At 37.1% G+C, this 16840-nt stretch overlaps 1 protein-coding gene across 1 annotated transcript in view; it reads right to left on the bottom strand.

Moving 5' to 3' along the window:
• SLC17A6 (solute carrier family 17 member 6) overlaps window positions 1–16840 on the bottom strand; it is a 58854-nt gene that overhangs the window by 38080 nt on the left and 3934 nt on the right. Inside the window, exon 3 of the mRNA XM_074227566.1 lies at window positions 16119–16237. Coding sequence (XP_074083667.1) covers window positions 16119–16237 — 119 coding nt within the window. The remainder of the gene's footprint in view (window positions 1–16118; window positions 16238–16840) is intronic.

Genomic DNA, 16840 nt, shown 5'->3' with positions numbered 1-16840 from the left:
TGTGGATAGAGAACTGGCCCTGGAGTCAGGAGTACCTGAGTTCACATCCAGCCTCAGACACTTAATAATTACCTAGCTGTGTAGCCTTGGGCAAGTCACTTAACCCCATTGCCTTGCCAAATAAAAGAGAGGAAATAAATCATTACCAATTCAGGCTAGTGATATGAGAGAAAGTCACTATCTGTTTTGAGGTAATCTCAAGATGTGTGGTTGTATCTCCTTCCCTTTCCTTCATGGAAATGGACAATTAAATGAGCACATGGATGGAGGTAGCAGGAAGGCATGTTTTGAATTTAACTCATCAGGAATGATGAAAGCCACTGACTAGGCAGCATGTAGTTGCTATGGAGTAGGGCAAGACCTTGAGAAGCTCCAACATTCTCATTAGAGCTAATTTTGTCCTTGATTCTTGAAGAAGACCATGACATCAGAGAGGCAATACCATGACAAGCACATGAATTGGATTTAGTGAGGAGGGCTGTGCTAAGTCATCAGACTCACTTTCTCCTCCAAAACTATCTGGGTCCAGTGACTAGATATGGATCAGGATAACTGGTGATGGTCCTGTATGCAAGGCAACCAGGGTTAAGTGACTTGCCCAAGGTCACACAGCTGGTAAGAGTCAAATGTCTGAGACTGGATTCAAATTCCTGTCTTCTTGACGTTAAGGCGAGTGCTCTGTCCACTGTGCCACCTAGATGCCCCTTTAATTAAATTTTAATCAAGGGGGCAGCTAGGTGGTTCAGTGGTTAGAACACCAGCCTTGGAGTCAGGAGTACTTGAGTTCAAATCCAACCTCAGACACTTAATAATTGCCTAGCTGTGTGGCCTTGGGCAAGCCACTTAACCCCATTGCCTTGCTAAAAACACTTAAACAAAAGACAAAAAGAATAATCAAGCATGGGTCAGAAGAAGAGAGTTAAAAATACATCTCTCTTTCTTCTTTGCGGGAATGGGGAACAATAAGTCTGGGATACTTTGTGTGCCATCAGACTCAGCAATCTACTAAACTGTTTTGCTCTCCTTTTTTAGTTTGTCACACAGGATGGCTCTCTGAATAGAAGTAGGGAAGACATTTGGAAATGAAGCTGATGTGAAACAAAACAAGCTATATGAAATAAAGGCATATAGAAACAAAATAAACAAACATTTATTAAGACTCTATTATGTGCCAGACAGCTGTAATAAGTACATTACAAGAATATCTCATTTGGTCCACACAGCAAATCTGTGAGACAGGAATTATTATTATTAAGATTTTACAGTTGAGAAGATAGAAGTTAAGTTATTTGTCCAGGGTTTCCTAGCTAGTAAGTGTAGGAGGTAGAATATGAACTCATTTCTTCCTGACTCTTGACCTAGCCCTCTAGCCACTCTGTTACCTAGTTGTCTCACTATGAACATCATCTCACTACCTTTATCCCTATCATTTTAGTTTTTACTCAAACTCATTCCTTCCCTTAGGCAGGAGACTTAACCTGCCATGGTCCAGTTCCATGGTGCAAAGTCATTTTGTAAGTCAATTTGCAAGAATATATGACCACAGAGGGGATGTCCATCAATTAGGGAATGGATGGACAAATTATGGCATATGAATATGATGAAGTATTATTGTTCTGTAAGAAATCATGAACAGGGAACTTCAGAAAAGTCTGGAAAGATTTCCATGAGCTGATGCTGAGTGAAGCAAGCAGGACCAAGATAATGTTGTGCACATTAACAGCAGCATTGTGTGATGATCAACTATGATGGACTTATCTCCTTTCAGCACTTCAGTGATTACGGAAAGTTCTAAAAGACTTGTGATGGAAAATGCCATTCACATCCAAGGAAAAAATTATGAATGCAAACCAACTATTTGCACTTTTTAAAAATTTGTTTTATATCTTTTTCTTTCTCAGTTCTTTTTCCTTCAGTTCTGATTCTTCTTTACCACATAACTGATTTGGAAATATGTTAAACATGATTGTACATACATAACCTATATGGCATTACTCCTGTCTTGGGGAGGGGAGAGGGAAGAGAGGGAGGTAGAAAAGTGTAGAACTCAAAAAACCTACAAAAAGGTGAATATTGAAAACTATCTTTGCATGAAATAACATCCAAAAAAGCAAAAAGAATATATGGCCACAAATATTCCCCTTTTATATGTAAGTATATTGCTCCCTTTGGAAGTCTATGGCTAAAAGAATTTAGAAGTGATACTAAATTTTCAGTATTTCTATTGTTTACCATTTAAAACACGTGATTTGAAATGTTGGGCAACAAGTCACTAAGGAATATTGAAAATTATGCTTATCATAGGACTAAATAGAAGATGGAAGAACTACAGGGCTACTGCCCCTGAGGTAGGCCAAGTTCAAGAGAGATCTTTTATGCCTCCATTCCAATAACCTTTTTAGTCCACTAAACATTCCTTTCTGAGAGAGCTTTTTTAATGGGGACACACTGCTGTTCTATGTATTTTTATGTCCATATAAGACATACAGTCTCAGAGTAAATGCAGATCACCAGCCCTAGACAAGCTTTCAGAATACTCCTGTGGATAAATCCTCACTTGAGCTGGTAGATGAGTTCAAGTACATGGCCCACTTTGGCCTCATCATCATCTACTCCAAACAACACTGCCAAATCTTCTCAATTCACCTTCTATTAGACTTCCTGTCCATCAAAAAAATTACTTTTCACACTGGAAAAAGTAATCTCTTGTGGTCTGCTTCCTACATTAAATAGGTGACGGATTGTTCCCTTAACAAGATTTACACCTATAAATATTTAACATGTTGAGTATATTATATCACAATTGTTTTGCAATCATAATATTCCTTTTATCTGCTGCTACCCAAGGACAAATGAAATTACAACATTCTCTATCTTAAATGGACAGTACAAGTTCAGGCCTTCATTATTTCCCTCTTGGACATGATTCTGCATCTCCAGTCTCTGAGTCTTTGTAATAGTGGTCCTCCACAACTGAAATATATTCTCACCTAACCTCAGTCTCTTGAAATACCTTGTTTCCTTTAAAACTCTATTTATGGCATATATCTGACCCTTTCCTGAGCCCCTAACTGCTAGTGCCTTCTTCCTCTCCAAATTACATGAGCTTCTTGACTTCCTTTGGAGTTTGTATCCCCACAGTAACTAGTGAGCAGGAGCTTAATAAAAATTTGTGTTTTTATTGAGAGTAAAAGTCATCATAATATATGAAGACGTTTGGTAAACTAAAGAACTACACAATCATAAATATAATGTGTCAATTACTATTATTGCCATTATCTTCCAAGCGCCCCAAATAGTATTTTTTCCAAAGAGTTTTCCGACGTAACACTTTGAGTAGCTTGATTGCAGTCCATCAGTTTGTACCTTAAGATAGCGCAATGTATCGCATAGATTACTACACTTGGAGCCAAGGAAAACTGGGTTTGAAAAGTAATAGCTAGAATTCATACTGCACCTTAAGTCCAAGGTAAGTCAAAGTTTTGACCAAGAGTCAAAAGTCTGCAAAGCACCTAATAGATAATATCTCACTTTATCCTCACACCCTTGGAAGGTAGGGGTTATAATTATCTCTATTTAACAGATGAGAAACTTGAGATAGTGTTTAAATGATTTGTTCAGTATGACACTACCTGAAGCCAAATTTGAACTCAGAGCTCCCTGATTCCTTCTCCTCCAAAGCTATCTGGGTCCAGTGGTCTTGATGACTAGAGATTGTCCTAGATCCAAGACAATCAGGGTTAAGTGCAGTTAGTGAAGGTCAAGGATATGAGGTCAGATTTGAACTCAAGTCCTCCTGATTTCCAGGGCCAGTACAATCTGCAGCACCACCTCAGCCTCAGTTCAATAGAGGATCATAAGTTTAGTGATATGTGTTATAAGTCATTCTGACTCTTCCCTTTCCACATGTATGACCCTGTACAAATCACATTATTTTTCTCATCCTCAGTTTCCTCATCTGTAAAAAAAACCTAAAAGTTGTAGGAAGATCTCATGTTTTGCAAATCAATCATTAATCAATAAACATTTACCAAATGATTATTATGTTCTAGGGACTGTGTTAATCTGAGGATACAAGAAGAGACAAAAGACAATCTCTTCCCTCAAGGAATCGACAATCTCATGGGGGAGACAACATTATATACATATGTATGTGTGTATATGTGTGTATATACATATATATATATATATATATAAGCTATATATATTTATATAGGAATTCTGAAAGTGATAAATAAAAGTCAGCTATTAATTTATATGACAACTCACAACTTCAGTTCTCTAGTCTAAGAGGTAACAAATAATTTTCCTTAGTGTAAATAACAGGGAAGTGTTAAACAAAGAAATATATACATATATATATATATATATATATATATACAGCATAGATAAAATTAATTTGATGTTTTCTACATCAATATGCAGTGGAATGGTTTTGCATTTGGCGTCTCTTCTCTAGGCAATCTCTTAAGACTGCAAGATGAAGAATCAGTCTCCACACAAAGAGTTTGTTCATTGGGAGTTGTCTATACTTCTGCAATCAAAGGTCACCTTCCTATCCCTTTTATTACAAGCATTATTTTGGTTTCCATTTTCATATTTCTATCATTATGATCATCTCTGGATAATATTTCCAATTATGGAAAAATTAGAAAACTAGGGAAAAAACTTGGGGAAAAGACTTGTTATCAATTAAATTCAGTACTGCTGGTGGGAGTTAAGATTCTTACCTGTCCCCAAACTTTGGGAATGGGAAATAGGGGAGAGACCTACTGCTAGGAAAGGAATGAAGGATTTTAGATCTGAATGTCCCAAAGTAGCAGTCTATATGTTCAAATCTACTTCACTTTCTCCCCAGAATTTTAGAAGTATAGACCAGAGAGGTATAACTTCATGAAGCCCACAACATTCCCAGGTGTGACTCAAACCAGATAAAAATGTAACTGGCTAGGATTCTTATGTGTATATATTAGTGACCCTTATGTCTAATTAAATTGATGCTACATTTGTAATCCACATCAGAGAAAATTTTATTCCTTTTTCTATTCTTTGCTGAGTCAGATTATTCTAGTGACTATGCATTTTCCCCATCTGCAAGCTTAAACTGAATAGAGGGGTTTAAAGAAGGTAGTGAGGAATAGGTTGTCTTTTGCTTTTAAGTATGACACTAGAAATCATGTTTCTGTTTGGTTTCAGATGATCATTTTATTTTTAGCTTTTATTTTTTATATTTATATTTATTTAATTTAGTAATCCATTGAGTTGACATCGGGTACCTATTTATTATTTCTCCAAAAGCCAGCCATTAAATTTGTTCTGTAATAATGCAGTATACCTGAGAACATTTTTAATGTCTTCTTGCACTACAGAAATAACCTCTCTAGTTCTAAAGCAATTATTAGTGACTTCTGAAAATTTTAAAGACTTTTATTTTTCTCCCTATTGTCCTGAAAATGGGAATAACATGATACCTCCAGTATCTTACCTTAGAGGACTGTTGTAAGATTCAAATGGAATAACATATATAAAGTACTTTGTAAACTTTATTTAAAATCTTTTATTATCTTGTTTCACCTTGTTCAGGAGAATTCAGATAAAAAGGCTATATTCTGCTATTATCCTTTTATATTTTATACTCCATTTATATATATATATATACATACAAATATGATATGTTTTATACTATTCTATGTAAGTAAAATTAATGGACTTATTTAATTGAGCAAAAATATTAGAATTCTACTGTAAATGTTGATGAAATAATCTTTATAATACTTCCAGGAGCAAATAGGATCTCAGCTTGTTCCCACATGATTTTAGATCTTTGTATTTTGAAAACTTTTCATCCTTTGTATCCTCAAGATAATGAATATTTGATGTTGTGACATCTATTAAAATTATTTTTCTTAACTTGTATGGATCAGTATTATGTCTTGACAATTGTGGGTTAGCAGTTAAGTTTGTAATAATTATTCCAGTACATCTTGTTAGTTAAATTTTCAAGAATATTTTTATAATATAGGAATTTACCATTTGTCACATTTTAAAGTCAGAGAAGTGCAATCATTGTTTTCAGCACTCCCTCGAATTCAATTCATGTGCTTGTCATGGCATCACCTCTCTGATGTCATAGTCTTCTTCAAGAGTGAGGGACAAAAAAATGTCGTCACATCACCATCATCATACTTCTTATCTTTTTTGATTAGGTTCAGAAAAAAATGGTCCAGGACAAGTCCTTATCCTATTATTCTTTTACAGTTTTCATTTTACTGTGTATTGCATAGGCAAGAAAAAATTGCTTTTTATAATTGAATCATAATTGAATATTAAGAAGTAACTGTAACTTCAGTAAAGGCAGCTTTGATATGATTCCTCTAGCAAGCAAGACAATAGAGAAGCATTTTACCTCATCTATTTCCATTTAATGCTGATTTTAATGTTTTCATTTCCATTGTTAATAATAACCTCGATAATAATAAAATGTTCTCATGGCTTGATTCTGTTTCTTTCCAATGAGAGATTATAATTTTGAAAGGACTTGCAATGTTTTGAGGAAAAAATATGACTTTATACTAGAAAGCATTGCCTAGGAATGACAATGATTATCATATAAAAGCTTGAGTGATATAAATCATTGGAAAATTTTGTGGATCAGGGTTCTCAGAAAGATGCCAACATCAACCTTCCAATAAGAGGCATTCAGTAAAAAGAAAATTGAATCCCAAACTGTAGTGAATAACACTCATTTCTCAACATTGAGCTGAACCTGGACTATCTCTTTTCCTTGAGCAGAGAATTCATCCACACTTTTTATAAAATAAACAAATAAACAAAAAAGCAACCTATTGCAAATGAACACCAAACATTAACTATTATCCTAATAAACTGTTGCTTTTCAATCTTCCCTTCCCCCACACATATATAATAATGCTGGGCATTGAACTTTCCCGGATAAAGAAGAATAATAGTAAAGCAAGGACAATAACCTTCTGATAATGGATGCAACATTTTGCACTCATAGCACCCCACTTCTAAAAGGAGGGAGGCGTGTTTCATCATTTATTGTTGGGTCAAAAGTAAATGGCTTCTTGTTTTCCTTTGAATGATTAAATTACATTATGGTTTTTTTTTAAAAAAATGCTGATTTGAAACATCATAATGTTGTCTAACCTGAATTATAATCAAACAGCTTTGGCTTAAATGTCTGCTTCTCATAAATGGAAACAAAATTTAATGTATTTCAAAAGGTACCCTAGTGTGAAAGTAAGTCCTTGGTCAGAATTGAAAAATTGAATCAAAGGGCATAGAAGCAAAGGAATGTAACTTATGTGTAAAAATACAGACTTAAAATTTTTTTCTCACAAATGAGATAATAGATTTAGTTAGAAGAGAGCACACATAGCCTCTAATCCAACTTCATTATTTTATGGAGGATGAAAATGAGGTCCGTGGAGTTAAGTGCTTTGCCCAAAATCACAAATAAATGAGAGAGCCAGAATTTGGATCAGATTCCATGGCTTCCAATTCAGATATTTTTCCCATTCATTGCACCAAACATAAAAATTGGTAAATACTTGGGTTCTCCCTTGAATGTTCCTGTCTATTAGGCAAGTGACACATTGAAGTTTTATGCCAGTAAGAATGCTCAAATTTCAAAAATAGATAATCATATTCTTATTTATCTTTGGTGTATCAAATGTGCAAATGGAAAAATGCTGTGAAAAGACTATAGGCTTTTGGTTTTGCCTATTTCTTAACAAATCTCTGTGAGTTGAGGTTGTATCATATCTCACTGAGTTTAATCTGTGGTTCACTAGCCTTGGTAAGGAGAGGTCTAAATTAGTAGCTAACATCAGAAAGAAGCACACTGAAATTAAAGTTTGATCAGCTTGCATTGGAGGAGAATCAAAGTTAAGTTATCTGTGACTGAGCTCTGAACATTTTTAACACATTCTTATTCAATGTAGCCCATGGTGAGCTACTCATGAGATTCCCATTTACACCTTTGATTGGCCCATAGTCCCAATACCTTCATGCCCCCTATATGAATCACTGCCCCCATGGAGACTTATTCTGAAAAGTGACAAGAACATGGTGATATGCCATTTTAAAAGATGATATCAATCTATTTCCATTGTCACTTAATGTGGAGCTGATGTATCTGACCCTGAGTAGAAGGCTAAGCCTCTCCCAGAGGGTGAATTGGAGCAGGCTGATTCCCTTCTGCTTAATCTAATCAAACAGGGGCCTCTCTGTTTCTCATTTTGCCACATCTGATGCCTGACTCTTATATTAAAAAAAAGAATACACATGCACAAATGCAGTGCTCTGGGTCCCTTGGTACATCATTAAGTTGTAAAAATGACTTCATCACTCATGACAGAGAAAATAGATGGCCCCAACAGCGACATATGGCATCGGGAGAATCACTCCACCAGCTGCCCACCTGACATACCCCTCCCCCCACAGACCTCTCCCTACCCTAGGGAGGCTGCCAGGGAGTCTTCTAAACTGCAATGCAGCACGTGCACAGCCCTAACAAGGGAGGAGGGAGAGAAAAAAGGGCAGAGGCATGTGCCAACCCCTAGGAGCCCTCTCCACCTCTACTGGTAAGTGGGCTAGGCTTAGTTCATCATCTAACCATGGCAAAGCATGTGGGTAAGGGTCTAGCAGGGTTTTTCTCATCTTGGAAGGAAGGGGAGCTAGACTAGACTCTCATTTATTTGATTTTTCTGTGGTCAGAAGTAACTCTATAGATCATGGCAAGACAGATAGATTAAGTAGATAAACAGAAATATAGAGTCACCTCTGACCCTACATGTGGGTAAAATCCATTCATACAGAGCAGAATGCCAACCCTTGCCCCTTACGTTTTTGTTTGCTGCCGGGTTTCTATTCACAGACAAAAGAATTTCAGAATTGTTTGCCAGACGCAAATTTAAGAATCTAGTCCATTGTTTTGTAGGGGATGTTATTTCTAAACTTAATTAGATTGTCTGTTGATGAGAACCCTAAATATATTATTTGTTGTAAAGAAATCTAGCTCATTTTTTTCTTTTTGCTCCTTTACGAGCCAAATAAAACAATTATCCTTATATACATAACCCCAATTACCATCACTATAAATCCTCTTTATTTTGGCCTTTAAATATGAAATTTTGTGGATAGGATGTCTGCCTACATCCCTTTCAAAATACACAGTTCTGTAGGCATGGATTTTATAACAATAACTATGGCTGGAACACTTACTCAAACTGTTGGAATTTTAAAGTTTTTACTTTAAAAATGCAAATGCTTTTTAGCAAATGACTTTTAAATCTGTGGACCTGCATGTTATGGTAGGGAATAAATGACCTTCCACATGAATCTATTAATAAGCAATTTTAAATCAAAATTTGATCAAATGTTAAAACAAATATACTGAAAAGTCTTTCCTTCATTCTTTTTCCAACAAATGATCAACTAATACCCACACCATAATTAAGACTCTATAATCTCAGAGGAGCCTACAAAAAGAAACAAGGATTGTAGAATCCATGCTCTTTGTCAGGTAAAAGACAAATTCTTAACCTATGTCCTTGTTGGTTTGACTTTTTTTTTTTGGTATAGAATTAAAAAAATAAATGTCGATCTTGATTTTGTGAATGGACAAAGGGACCAAAAGATTTCACGTATTTTAAAAATGACTAAATGTCCCAATCGTTCCTAACACAAATCTTGTTGGTCCCTTTGGGGCTATTAAAAGCTTCTCTCTCTAATGCTTGGATTTTTCCCCTGGATTTGAGACACTAGTATATGTGGTAGTCACTCATGCAATCTATGGCTCATGTAGTCCTGAATAGTGTGCTAAACTTGAAATCAGGAAAGCTTAGGATTAAATCTGTCATCTGATACTCCCTATGTGACCATGGGAAAGTCACTGAAACCTTCATCTGCCTCAGTTTTCTAATCTGTCAAAATTTAGGAATGATATCTGAAACTATTTTTCCATAACTATTCTCCACAGTGCTGTGGTGAGATAGCTGCCCAATAATATTAAAAGAAGGTAAGCACATTATGGATTGGCAAGATGTTTAAAGGATATGAAGGCACCACAAATTATCACATATAGTCAGGAATCCTGCCTCATGCATCACCACTTCAGTTTTTGTTTCATGTAGTATAATACTTCAGAAAGAGTACACTTATTGTGTGACCCTGGCCACTACGCGGTTTCTCAGATTTCTCATAGGTAAAAGAAGGGCATTGGACTAAATGTCCCCTGACATTACTTCCAGATGAAAATCTATGATTATTAAAGTAATTTAAGGAAGGGGTTCTTTACTCAAAGTGAAAGTTGAATTAGGAACAAAGAAGACACCCTCAAAATAAGAATGTTGGCCTTGTAAACCAAAGGGGTAGGGACTATATCTGTGATTTCATTATTATAATGTTCTCTATGAGTAAGTCAATACATTCTCCCCAACTTAGAAATCTGAGAGCAATAATGTCACAAACAAATAAAAATGAGGGCTACTAAATCATAGATAAGTATATTGATGAATATTGATTTAGAAAATTACATACTAATATCAATTATGTTTTATTGCATTTTTATTCATTTTGTTTAATAGTTCCCAATTATATTTTCATCTGGTTCCATACTAGAGAATGGTGAGGGGGCTAGCCTTGTGTTTGACTTCTAGTCTAGAACTCTGAATGGCTAAGAAATTTGCTCAAGGTCACACATATTGTCACACATAAAGTATAGGTTGAAGGTTACATTCAAACCCAGGTCTCCTTGCTTCCAAGAACATTTCTCTGTCCACTAAGCCAAATTGCTTTTCTGTGAGATCAAATCTTGTTTAAGTAAAAGCAAAAGTGAAGTAATTTTTATCCCTTAATAGGGAAATTAACTTCTGATCATGAATGAATTGTCTAAGATGGGTTAATATTTTATGTCTGCAGACCTAGAGTTTAAAGATGACCTAGATGTATTTTAAAGGAAAAACACAGGATTGTTCTCTATCCATGAACTTTTGCTGCTTGAATTAGTTTTGTTGAAATGAAGCCATTTGAAGACTGCTCTTTAAAAGCCTTCAAATGAGATGTAGAGCATTTTCAATGGACATTAACTTCAACAGTGAATAATGTGGTGGAAAAGATAATTTAATAAGGTATAAACCTGATACTTGAAAAGAGGTCATTTTTTTTCTACAATGGAAATTTCCCATTTATATTTGAAAATGTGGAGATCGAATTTAAAACAAAAACAGAGTCAGCATGATGAATAATAATAGTTAATATTTATATAGCATGCTTTAAACTTTGCAAAGTGCTTTGCAAATATTATTTCAGTTTATCCTCACTACAACATAGGAAGATAGGAACTCTTGTCATCTTCATTTTACACATTAGGAAATGGAGACATATCATTCATGTTTAGGTGATGACTAGATAGATGGATATATAGATATAGATATAATATATATTATATATATATATGTGTGTGTGTGTATATGTATATATTAGGATAGAAAGACCAAAACTCAAAAGAAAGGTAGAAAGCAAGAAAGGTAGAAAAGGTAGAAAGGTAGAAAGGTAGAAAGAAAGAAAGAAAGAAAGAAAGAAAGAAAGAAAGAAAGAAAGAAAGAAAGAAAGAAAGAAAGAAAGAAAGAAAAAGAAGAAGAAGAAAGAAAGAAAGAAAGAAGAAAGAAAGAAAGAAAGAAGAAGAAAAGAAAGAAAGAAAGGAGGGAGGGGAGGGAGGGAGGGAGGGAGGGAGGGAAGGAAGGAAGGAAGGAAGGAAGGAAAGGAAGGAAGGAAGGAAGGAAGGAAGGAAGGAAGGAAGGAAGGAAGGAAAATATGAGAAGATAGATAGTTGGACATTTAGATGTATGGACATATAGAGATAGCTTGAGATGGACAGATAAATAGATAAAGCTATTAGATCTCATTATATGGATTGTAAGTGTTTGGATTGTTTCTTTGAGTTTTACTTTGAACTTTGTCCTGGTCTTTTGCATTGAATGGACTATAAGACTATCTTTGCAATGATGATAAAAGTTGCCTAATAGAATACAGTAAGATCATATTTGGATGACTTGCTTTACAGAATTCCCTCTTAGACATTCTCTTTTTCTGTATTTGTTGCTTGCCTTCCTCAAAACTGCAAAATCTGATAATCTCACCAGAACAAGTTCCCTTGCTTATATTTGACCCATGGAGTGACTACAATAAATTTGTCAAGTCAGCATTTGCATTGAGGAAGGCACTGGAATATGAGTCAGAAGACTCAGATTCTAGTATCAATTTTAGTGCTAATTATTTGACTTTAAGCAAATCACTTCTACCTAAGACTTTCCTCATTTTTACAAGGAGGAGATTGAACTAGATGACTTCTCTAGCAAAGTTATATAAAAATATTCTAGGTCATAATTGATTGGAGAAATGCAAACACTTCTCTGAGGTATCATCTCACACCTATTAGATTGATCAATATGGCCAAAAAGATATGAAAATCAATGTAAGCTCCTTGAAGTCAGGGACTGTTTTTGTTTCCAGTGCTGGTGACTGCCACATTGTTGGTGCTTCCTAAGTATTTGTTGCATTGAATTAATACTGTCAAATGTTGACTTGGAGCAAGCTAACATCTAAACTACCCTCTAGACCTAATATTTAATTACTGTAGTTCTGATAAAGAGGTCCCTACAATTCTTCAACATGGTTTTCTTATGAATTTGGACTGTAAAATTATCCAGTGGAAAAAAAGTATCTCTTCATTGTTTAAAAAGCAAATGAATCATATTAGCCCCAATTATAAATGTATCAAAGTGTATTTTTTCTTATTTTAGGGTAGTAAAATAAACTAAACTCTCCTCTCCCACCTTTTTTTAGCAATAATCTTCCAATATTCATTGCCAAAATCATTGTTTTTCTACAAAGTAAACTACCACCATAATGGCAACCAATTCTGAAGCTGGAAAGCATGTAATATCACTTTAAGAATAACAGAGAAGAAAATGATGCAAGAATCCCCCTTCTCTGGGGACTGAGCTCACTCTTTCCCCAGCTCACCCAGCTTTTCATCTTCATAAATAAGAAACTAGGCATGGATTCTTCCTAGTCAATGAACCCAGCAACCTCAATTGTAACCAGGTAGAGGACTGCTTTGCACTCAGTCAATAGAACTAAATATCAATTGTTGTTTTTTTCATTAGGAATGTTTCTGTGAGAAGACATAGTCACTGTGCACCTTTCCCTTGATGCTCTCTCTCCAAACACCTCAGTTCCTTCACTTCAGGATTGTATGAGTGAAGATACCATGATAAACACCCTCTGAAGGGAAATTATTTTGCCCCTAAGGGAGGGAAGCTGTCCCTAATATCCTAGCCAAGGGGAATCTTAAGCCATTTTTAGACAGTTTCCAGGAAGAAGCAATTTTGAATAGGTGTACAATGTCTGTTGATGGAAAACTAGTTGAATTGAATCTCACAACTTCAAAATAGGTTTCCAGATAAGGAATGCAATTCTTTTTCTATATATCTTATATAAGTGATTTCTCTTATAATGTGTGCTTTTAGATAATGGCTTACATACTATCAAACTTTCTGAACAGAGGTAGTTCATATGAATTGGTAAATATTGCAGGTAAATATTGGTGTAAATCTTTTAAGTTCCACCCTCATTTTTAAAAAAAAGAAATTATGACAAAGATCTTAGAGACTGGATCAATATTAAACAGAATATAAGATGTCATTGTGGTATGGTGGAATTTAGGAATTTTGGAATCTGGAATTTAGGAAAACATTAATCCAGTCACACATCAGACACTTTTTTAGATGTGGATGACCTTGGGCAATGTCTTTGTTGTCTGGGTCATGGGTTCTTCATTGGTGACTTGGGGAATAATATTAACATCTTCCTTCTTGGAGTAGCTGTGGTGATCAAATGAGATAACATGTTAAGAGTGCTTTCCAAACTGTGAAGCACTATATAAAGTCAGTTGGTATCATTTCAATTGTGATTTGTAAGGAAAGCTTCAAGGTTGCATTTTACATGAGATTTCTTTCTCTTTGGCTTCCCTTCTTTAAAAGAGAGGGGACTTGGCAAATCCTGGAAGGATGGAGTCAAAAAGATCCAGCTATTGTATTTTGGCATCAGATTTCCTACACATTGCAATTAGTTGTCTATGCATATTGCTCATGAACCTAGAAATAGTTCTAGGAATGGAAAATGTGATTAAATGAATATTTTAAGTATTTTTAAGAAATGGGGGGAAAATCAAAACTTGTCAGAGGGGGGAAAAAAGGCTTGATTCTATAAACTGAACTAAAAGACAAAAATTCCATAGTTTATAATTAAGTGTATTGAAATTAGTTTTTCCCTTAGTTATTTCTATCTAAGACCACTTTTATGCATGAACTAACTACATGACCATGGAGATGGTGGTTTCTTTAAATGGAGATGTTGGTGTCTGTCTCTGTTTCTCAATCTCATCTTTGTGAGCTTGTATGGGGGAGGGTTAAAATCTGGGTAGAGATATTATTCAAAGTCAATGTTATAAATCTATTCCTTCCATCCTCTTACTGCTCTAAAGGGCTCCCCTGAAATCAGTGCCCTCTGCCTGCTAAGCTGCAAGTAAATTTCCAGTGCTCCAGCCAGGACCCAGGAGATGTTTAAGCTGTCAGAGAGTGGAAGACTTGATGATTGTGTTAGAATCTTAGGTGAGAAACACCAAGGGTTGGAGGAGGGTAGGAAGGCTGAAAAGAGGTGAATTGGGTTCTAGTACTAAATAAAGAGGCAAAGAGGAATTAATAAGGAAAGAGATGTTAGCTTCAAATCGCTATATAAATGAATAAATGCCCTTGCTATTTCTGTTTATCTTTAAAGCTTGATTTTTTTGAGGGGATGAGAGGAAGCTGACCTTGGAAGGGAGTGCTGGAAGGCAGATTTCAAAGTAAGCAACAATCTTTTAATGCTTTAAAACAGTAGGGACCCCAACCTGGTCCTTTCTCCCCTTCATTCTCAACAATGCTGTCTTAATGAATGAATTTAGGGCCAGTTAAAATCCGAAAACCTTCCTTACCCCTAAAATAAACCCGAGATCCGCAGCAGTCTGAGACCCCACCAGCTGCTCCCGGGCCCTGAGACTTTTCTTAGTCCTTGGTTTCCCAATCCCAGGGACATGCCCCAGGGACAGTCTCAGAGACTAGGAGGTTTAGGGCCCGACCAGGGGCAGGCGCTAGGACCTTGGCCAGCTCTCTCGGCGCTAGGACCTTGGCCAGCTCTCTCGGCGCTGGGGACCAAGCTGAATGCTTCAGTCTACCCGCAGTTCTCTGCGGAGCTAATTAACAGGTGGAATCACACCCCGGGTGCTTGAAAGCTCGCCAGACACCATAGAAACAAAGCCGTAAGACCCCGAGCACCATCTGCTTTGGGGGCTACGGGCCGTGAGAGCTAGGCAATCGGTCTGGCCAGAGGGCCTGAACCACGCCGGCGACCCAAACCCTACTCGCTATGGAGCCCACACTCAGCTCATGGTTTTTAGTAACAAGAAAGGGAAAAGTGAAGACTACACAGGATAATTATTATTACTACTGGTGGTGTTGTGGTGGAGTAGTAGTAGTAGTAGTAGTAGTAGTAGTAGTAGTAGTAGTAGTCATTGATGATGATGATGATGATGATGATGATGATGATGATGATGCTAATAATAATAATCAATACACATCCACGTTTGGACCAAGATTCAACCTGATCTCAGCCAGTTTCTCAGTGCTTCTAGTTGTGGTCGGTTGAGGGAAACCTTTCTTAATTATAGTCCGCAGCGAGGCCCTTTCCACCCGTTGGATTGTAACCCAAAGCCTTGCAGGTTCTCCCTTTCCCCCCCCACCCCTCCCTAGTTACCCTTGGCTAGGCCCAGGCTCCCCGATCAGGCGGTCATTCTGCCGCACAACTTGATTCTGAGATCCCAGACCCGACCTAACCCTAGATCCCCTGGGGCGCCACCCTGTCCAGGATAGCTTGTTGGGGTTCCTTCACCCCTGTTGACCGGTTCCGGTTTCCACACACTCACTCACTCACCCGTCTCTCCCTCCTCCCCCAGAGACACCCCAGGCTGGCTTCCAGGTCTCAGCAGTTACCTGTTGGCGGCCAGGCGGGACGCGATGTAACCTCCCGGGATCTGAGTGATGATGTAACCCCAGAAGAAGGACCCGTGGATCATGCCCACGGTTTCCGGGTCCCAGTTAAATTTGGCTTTCTACCAAGGCCCGGGGAAGCAGGAGAAAAAGAGAAGAGAGAAAGAGAGAAAGTGAATGTGCTAGTCTGAACCTCAGAGAGTCTTCGCTAATTTCATTTTACAGCTTAAAGTGTGTATTCGGACCCAGGCACTTAAGCCGGGCCTTAAATCTCAAAGACTGTCGTTCTTTCCAAGGGATCTAAAATTCCTGCACGTTTTTATTGTAAAACATCTATCTATCTGCGTCTAGACGTCCCAAACGCAGGTCTCTGGCGATGAGGATGCAGGGAAGGACTAGAGCATCTGGGGGGGGGGGGGGGGTAATTTTACCACCCGAGTGTCATAATAAATATTTGCTGAATTAGGGTGCATCGAAGTGAGGTTGAGGTGGGGCTGCCATAAGATTCAGAAAGGAGGACCCGAAGATCAAGACCTGGCTAAAGCAGCGGTTACAAAGGTGCTGAGGGGGGAGATGAGAAATGAAGCCAGGACACACCTGCCCCTGAGAGCTCTGGTCTGTGGATTCAGATCATTTGGGGGGAGGGCAGGACAGAGAGTAAACACGGAGATTTGAGGATCCCAGAGGGGAGACAGCTTTTATTCCGAGGAAAGCTGAACACTGGT

This window comes from Macrotis lagotis, chromosome 3, assembly GCF_037893015.1.
Source record: "Macrotis lagotis isolate mMagLag1 chromosome 3, bilby.v1.9.chrom.fasta, whole genome shotgun sequence".
NCBI classification, from domain to species: domain Eukaryota; kingdom Metazoa; phylum Chordata; class Mammalia; order Peramelemorphia; family Peramelidae; genus Macrotis; species Macrotis lagotis.
This window is presented reverse-complemented; position numbering and strand designations above follow the sequence as displayed.